Source organism: Lolium rigidum, chromosome 7, assembly GCF_022539505.1.
Source record: "Lolium rigidum isolate FL_2022 chromosome 7, APGP_CSIRO_Lrig_0.1, whole genome shotgun sequence".
NCBI lineage: Eukaryota > Viridiplantae > Streptophyta > Magnoliopsida > Poales > Poaceae > Lolium > Lolium rigidum.
This window is the reverse complement of record NC_061514.1, coordinates 295,847,237-295,854,713: the sequence shown is the minus strand read 5'-3', so window position 1 is coordinate 295,854,713 and position 7,477 is coordinate 295,847,237. Positions and strand designations below refer to the sequence as shown.

At 50.7% G+C, this 7,477-nt stretch overlaps 1 protein-coding gene across 1 annotated transcript; it reads left to right on the top strand.

Moving 5' to 3' along the window:
• The first annotated feature begins 227 nt into the window (after positions 1 to 227).
• LOC124673021 (probable pectate lyase 8) lies at positions 228 to 5,617 on the top strand. The gene is made up of 6 exons (XM_047209157.1): positions 228 to 358; positions 1,775 to 1,855; positions 3,434 to 4,079; positions 4,429 to 4,532; positions 4,700 to 4,838; positions 4,928 to 5,617. Exons 1-6 carry the CDS (start codon positions 228 to 230, stop codon positions 5,147 to 5,149), a joined length of 1,323 nt encoding a protein of 440 aa, XP_047065113.1. The 3' UTR covers positions 5,150 to 5,617.
• The last annotated feature ends 1,860 nt before the right edge of the window (positions 5,618 to 7,477 follow it).

Genomic DNA, 7,477 nt, shown 5'->3' with positions numbered 1-7,477 from the left:
GATTTGCGAAAGGACTAACTGGTAGGGGCAATGCGGTGTTTGGTGGTAGGAGTACAAGCCCGGAGCAGAGCGGCGGCCGAGGGTATAAATCGGCGCGGCGCCCGGAGCCCCTCCCTCTCCACTTCCCCATCCGTGCCCGCCTCCGTCAATTCTCCCCAAATTTCCCCTTTCCCTCCACCGGTTTTTGAGAGCGGAGCGAGAGGGAGAGCGCGCTGGCGGCGGCGGCAATGGCGGGAGAAGCGGGTCCGGCGAGATGGAGGTGGGTGGCGCTGCTCGGGGCCGTCTCCGTGCTGCTCCTCGTCGGAGTCCTCGCTGGCGGCGGCAGCGGCCTGGCGACTTTCCCCGGCGGGCGGCTCAGGTAATTACGCATGCCTTCCCCTGGCCGCTCCCTCCGTACCTGTCACGCAATGCCGGCGCGCTCGCGAGCTCCGCCGCCGCGAGCGGCTCAACCTATTTTTTTCCCCCTTTCCGCGGCGCAGTTTCGAAATTTCTGTCGTCCTGGGAGGGAGGGTTTTCCAGTTGGTGCAGCCGCCCTCGCTTCCTATTTTTCCGCACCGCGACGGCGTCTGATTCCGTCCGGGTTCTTGTTTGTGTTGGCAGGGCCGGTACCACATCCGCGTCGACGACGGTGACGAGCGCGGCGAGCGGCGCTCGGCGGTGGCTGCGGGACTCGACGTCGCGGCTGGCTTCGACGGCGAGGTGAGCGCTTCACCACCTCAGCGTTTCTCCCCAAAATCCCGTCTCTTTTCCTTGTTCCGTTTCATCCAACACTCCCGACGACGCATCCTGGGCGTCGGCTGCGGTAGAGCGCATCATCCCCGCCGTCCACTTTTTGCCCCAGCTCGCAAACCAGATCCGGTGCACACATCACAGCACAGCACGGACACGCTGGGTTCTCCGTCCGAACAAATGATTTCGTTTCGGTTTCCCCCCCGCCCAGATTTTTTCGACCCCAAAAGAAGGTTTTTTCCTTGCACGCCGGTGCACGCGCAGCGGTACGAAAATTCGGAAGCCCAAAATTTGAAATTAGCGGCGGGTTAGGCAGTTGGATTAGAGCTCATGTAACGCTTAGTACGCTGGGTTGGAATCTGGAATGGATCAAAGCAGAGTGGTAGCAGATATTCTCCTTTTCTTTTTCTCTCCGTAATAATGAGTTAATGTGGCGAGGGTGAGTTGGTTACGGTGGCAGGAGGGGGTAGTTCGGTAATTAGACAGAGACAGCCGTCCTGGCGCCTGCACCGGCCACGGTCAAGGCGGTGAAGGACTTTGGAAACAAGGGTACCCCACCAAAAGAAGCGAGCCCCCGTTGCTCCGCGTCCCCAGGAATGCACCCACACAAAAGTACTTCTCCACTGCCACCTCTCATCCTGCTTTACCTCTGTGTACGTTTCGGCGTGCCCAAAGCCATGTTCCCTAGCGGTACAAAAACCAATTTTAAATCTTTTTAACTTTTGGTCCCGCGACCGACCACGCCTAGAGCCGCACATCACGCACGGGATCATCATGGATGAACCAACACGCCGCACATCTAATAATCACACTGCATTACCTTCCGATCCTGCCTGCGTGGTACTACAAGTACTGAGTTCCTGTACGAGGAATTTCGGGACTTTTTACCTGCCGCCAACGACTAACCAATCAATTTACATCACCCATTCCATGAGCAGTACAGTGAACATCGCTGCCGCTGTTCTTCTAATCTCAGTACAGTGAACTTAGCTGCCGCTGTCAGTAACATGTGCTCACCTGCAATTACGCTGCTGTTGCTCTGCAGGACCGACGAAGACGCCGACGGGCCGACGGTGGTGGCCGGCGCGGTGCCTGACCCGGAATCGGTGGTCTCGCAGGTGCACATGTACGTCCTTTTCCTCCTCACTCACTCAATTGCTCCTCTCTGCCTCAGCTAACCACAAATCAGGAACGGCAAAAGATTGGTAAAGGTCCAAGAAGCTAACCAGCATTGCTTTTATTTTTGAGCTGTAACCAGCATTACTAGTGCTTGTACTTGTGCTAGATCTGCTGCTGCTTCTTCTTCTTACGCTAGTGGTGGTTTACAATTGCAGTTGCAGTGGTTGGTTCTTGCGACGGCAGTACACTCTTTGCTTCTTTTAAGCTGCTGCTCCTCCTACTAGCCACTTTCTTCTTCTTCTAGGCGTTCGTCTTCTTTTATCAGTAGTTGCAGAGCGGTGTCGGTAGCCTTTTTGTCCACTCTTTTACCGAAACCACCGCCGGAGCCCGAGCAGGAACCGGGCACTACTTCCAGGGCCCAATTACAGCCTAACCACGATGTTTAAAGAAAAAGATGAAGGGGAAGGGGAAGATCCGATTCGATCCAAGGGGTGGGGGGAGAGTGGAGTGTAGTTCACTGTAGTAGGCTGTGTGCAGTGCGGTGGCGTACTTTGCCCTGCAAGGTGGGCCTTTGCACTGTCATGTGGTCCCAGGAGAGGAGCAGGGTCACGTGGAGACCCCACATGCCATGCACCCTCACCCCCCACAGTGCTCTTTCATTGCACATTGTGACCTGCGAAGGGGAGAGGCAGGCAACAGCAGCGACTCGGTTTCATTCCCCTCTTCTTCTTTTGGCCTCTCTACGACCATCTCTCTCACTCACCACCGCACATCACAGCAACCGAGCCACACACACACACTATGGCACTAGTAGGAGTGATTAGTGACACACCACGTTCTCACGGCTGCACAATCATGTGCCCCTGCCTGCCTTGCCATGCCACCGTGGCCAGACGCGACTCATTGATGTCGCTCACCAGAAACCTTAGCCAACCCCACGCCCACCTAATCAATCTTTTCCCCATCCTCACTCACTCTCCTCCTTTGGTAACCACGATCTGCTGGTAGAGCTGGTAACGGCAGGTCAATTGACATTTCAGGCACTTTCTTGGGTTGTACTAGTCTAGACACTAGAGGAACCAAGTAATAACAGGCACAAAGAACTCTTCTTGTTCTTGAATTTGTTTTCTGGACAATTGTTCTTGATAATAATCTGGTGACAAGAACCAGCTAGTGCATGACAGAGTGGTCTAATTTGGTGAGATGAAACAGCAATAGGACATTACTGACCAAGGAATTATTTGCTCTGACAAGTGTAACAACATGCACCTTCTGAACTGTAAATCTGCAACTGAATGTACATGCATTGATCATCAAACTGCATTCTTGTTCTACCTATCTGAATGTCACATCTCCTGAACTGCAAATTTGTAACGAGTTTACCATGAGCTAATTCAGAGATTTTTTACCATGAAACTCTGACTGACGTGTAAGTTTTGTGCATTGATCATCATCAAACTGTACACTGCTGTTATGTGCTGCCTGAATGTCACACCTCCTAAACTGCAAATTAGTATGTTCTGCCTGAATTTTACACCTTCTGATGTGAAACTTCAACTCAAACTCTGACTGTTTGTATTCCCAGGTCGATCAGGAACAGCACCGCCCGGAGGAACCTGGGGGGTTACCTGTCGTGCGGGACGGGGAACCCAATCGACGACTGCTGGCGCTGCGACCCCGACTGGCACAACAACCGGCAGCGCCTCGCCGACTGTGGCATTGGCTTCGGCCGCAACGCCATTGGCGGTCGGGACGGCAAGATCTACGTGGTCACTGACTCCGGCGACGATGACCCCGTGACCCCGAAGAAGGGCACCCTCCGCTACGCCGTCATCCAGGACGAGCCGCTGTGGATCATCTTCAAGCGCGACATGGTCATCACCCTCAAGCAGGAGCTCATCATGAACAGCTTCAAGACCATCGACGGGCGCGGCGCCAACGTGCACATCGCCAATGGCGCCTGCCTCACCATCCAGTATGTCACCAATGTCATCATCCACGGCTTGCACATCCACGACTGCAGGCCCACTGGCAACGCCATGGTGCGTAGCTCGCCGAGCCACTACGGGTGGAGGACGATGGCCGACGGCGATGCTGTGTCTATCTTCGGGTCCAGCCATGTCTGGGTCGACCACTGCTCCCTCTCCAACTGCGCCGACGGCCTCGTCGATGCCATCATGGGATCCACTGCCATCACTGTGTCCAACAACTACTTCACCCACCACAATGAGGTACCACCGACATCCTATCCTAGATCCTACTCCACTCATGTGTTTCTGAGCCTGCAATAATTGATTGTCCATGTTAATTGATGTTCTGCCAATCAAAGCCAATAGAATCTACAGAGTTTGGCGCATGTGAAAGTACCTGTTTGTTTTCTACCAGCAGAACTGTAGTTTAGCATAGGTTCCATGTGAATTGGTGTTCTTGCAAATCTAAGCAGCAATTGTCGGTTGGCTGTACTCTGCATTTTTATCTTCTGTTGCAGCATCTCACATGCATTCTTTTGGCGTTTTATATGTGCAAACAGATTTGCTTAGATTCATCACCGAGAGATGGTAACTGAAACAATGTATGCAGGTGATGCTCCTGGGTCACAGTGACTCCTATCTGAAGGACAAGGCAATGCAGGTCACAATAGCTTTCAACCATTTTGGAGAGGGACTCATTCAGAGAATGCCAAGGTAAATTCAGTGACTGAAGTGTGATCTTCTTTTATGAATGCACCAGCTACTGATGATCTCCCCAATTAATGTACTGTCAACATAGATGAAAGCTATCCTTTTTCTGCTTCATATTTCAAATGTCGTTGGAGTAACTCTTGTCTTTGTTTGAATTCCCATTGTTTCAGGTGCAGGCATGGTTACTTCCATGTGGTGAACAATGACTACACCCACTGGGAGATGTACGCCATCGGAGGGAGTGCTGAGCCGACCATCAACAGCCAGGGAAACCGCTACCTGGCGCCAACCAACCCTTTTGCCAAGGAGGTACAGTATTCTTATCTCAGTTTATCATAACAGTTTGTTGGTTCCATGATCAACATTCATTTACTAACAAACTTCTGGCAAAACCGCAGGTGACAAAGAGGGTTGAAACTGCTCAGACCACCTGGAATGGCTGGAACTGGAGGTCGGAGGGCGACCTCCTGCTGAATGGTGCCTTCTTCACCCCGTCGGGAGCTGGCGCCTCGGCCAGCTACTCGCGTGCCTCCAGCCTTGGCGCCAAGTCCTCGTCCATGGTAGGAACCATCACCTCCGGTGCAGGCGTCCTCTCGTGCCACAAGGGCTCCTCCTGCTAGCACGCGGCGAGAACAGATCCATCCGCCACTCCTACGACAGAAAAGAAAACACCCAAGATATAGAAGCTAAAGCTACCGGTCATGCTTACATTTTTTCGTTTGCCCTTTTTTTGACAACGGTTACTACTACACATATGGAAGCCTACTGCCCCAAAGTGAGTTAAGTTCGCCATTCGTCAACCTCCCCCTGCCTCCTGCTGTCAAGATAACGCCCTGGAGCAGCAGGCGAGAAGCGTTGCTGATTGATTCGTCGCTCGGTGTCCTATTAGTCCCCTGAGTGTGTTTGTTTGTTGTTGTGCTTTTGTTGCCAGATGATAATGCTGGTGTTGTTGTTGTCAACTGAAAACCCGCTAGGATTGTTTACCGCAACAAGGTTGAGCTGGTTAAATGGTAGTGATGTAAGATACTACTCCTGTATGGGTTTATCTGACTTCTTCGGTGGAAACTGAAACAAGGATTGATCTGTTGAGCACCAATGTTTACTCTCTACTGTTCTGTTTCTTTGTTTGAATTCTGACGTGCCTGCATTCTGTACTTGTACAACTTTGGTGCATTTCATGGCCTGCCCGACTGCTCTGGACATGATGAATCATGATGCTTCCCTGTCTTAACATTTTTGTTGTGTTGGTGAGAGATGAATCTGTTGATCTCCAGGCTGACCTCTGCTGCTATGTTGCTCCAGCCGTAGACTGCCATGTTCAGTTTGTTATCTGTCCTTGTGTTTGTACCGCACGCAGCATTTTTGCTGCATTGTAGGTGCGGTTGAATGTTCCAAACATCTGAATGGTTATGAATCATGATGCGATTCTAACAGACTTGTCAAGTCTGAGAAAAATGAAACTACAGAGCCCCATTTCCAACCTCTGCTGTTATGTTTCTTGTTCGAATCGACCAAGACGGCAATGTTCAGTCTGTTATCTGTCCTTGTGTTCGCACAAGTACCTCACTGTGTTTTTGGCGCACCAGAATGCTCCGAGCATCGGCTGTTACCTAATGTTCTTCCTCATGGATCTTGCTACTGCTCTAACAAACTGAACTGAGAAGAGGGAGGACGGTTGGTACGGAGGAGGATATGGAATGGTCCTTGTTCCTGCGATCGGAATGACATAAATCCTGAGAGCTTCCAAACTGTATGGACGGGACTGAATGAATGCTGCACGGTGAGCAAACAACCAAATGCCTCTGCATTGCTGCATAGCATATGGATCTGGTCCCAAACGTTGTCCTTCATCAAAGGGACTGGAGACCTAACCTAACCTAATCTGAACATGCTCAGACAGGGAAACAACAAACTGTAGGCCGGCATAGCTGGTGCGAATGAATGGAGCTCGTTGATCCGATCATCCAAACGAGACTGAATGGAGACTGAATGGGAACGGGTTCTTCTCTTGGCCAACATGCAGTGATGGCAAACTTGAGGATCAAATGGAAATGCATGGGTTGGCCATGAAAGCGAAGGTGCAAGCTGTGTGTGTCTCATGTCAGTGAATGAAGGATGGATGGGTGGGTCTTGTCGCCACCATTGTGGCTGTCGGTGCACTAATTAGTTTCCTCACCGCCTGCACTTTTCTTGTTCCCTCACTGTTTAACTGAATGTGCTCGTACTGGAATAATGGCGTCCAACAGTTATGTTATGACAGAGTGATACCAGCCATCTTTCCGCATATTTTTGTTTTTCTCGGGGCAAAGGTCCGGGTACTTTCTTCGATGGCCAGGACACATGTAGAAAGATTTACATAGACCCATGGTTCATGGAGCTCTTTAATTTGAAAAAATATCAAAAACAACATTTAATGTTAAAAAACTATCGAAAGAAGTTTGGAGGAGACTAACCCACAAACAGGATGCCATCATCCATGTCGAGGAGGTCCTCGAGGCCAGCCGTGGCGTCATCGACGAACGACGACCTCGAGGAGGAGAGAATGAAGTGTCCTCCTCGCCTTGCTACTTGGGCTGGCAGGGTCGACGACACAGGGCTAGCACCATATCGCAGTGGTTCCCCCTTTCTCACGTGTGAGGACGTAATTTGGTGCCAACTGAAAGTTAGTTGAATTGGGAGGAGGCGAATGGAAAGTTAGTTGAATTGATAGTGCACAAGCTGGATTTGTATCGGCAAGCTTATGTATCTAATCTCACTAATGTACTTGTAATCTGTACTTTTCATGATGTTGAGTGTTTTGAATTAGTACTGAAATTGTAGCGACAAATGCTGCGTGGATTTGTACTTAACATGAAATGTATTTGCGGTGATATTGCCCTGAATTGTGAGAGTGAAATATTGTATTAATTTGCACTCAGTGGTCTTGTTTTGAATCTCTACTGAATTTG

What these genes read in the sequence shown, in the direction of transcription:
- LOC124673021 (XM_047209157.1), top strand. Translation starts at nt 228, where the DNA reads ATGGCGGGAGAAGCGGGTCCGGCGAGATGGAGGTGGGTGGCGCTGCTC. An exon ending in TTCCCCGGCGGGCGGCTCAG is followed by an intron (nt 359 to 1,774) that starts GTAATTACGCAT and finishes GTTGCTCTGCAG; the next exon opens with GACCGACGAAGACGCCGACG. An exon ending in CTCATTCAGAGAATGCCAAG is followed by an intron (nt 4,533 to 4,699) that starts GTAAATTCAGTG and finishes CCATTGTTTCAG; the next exon opens with GTGCAGGCATGGTTACTTCC.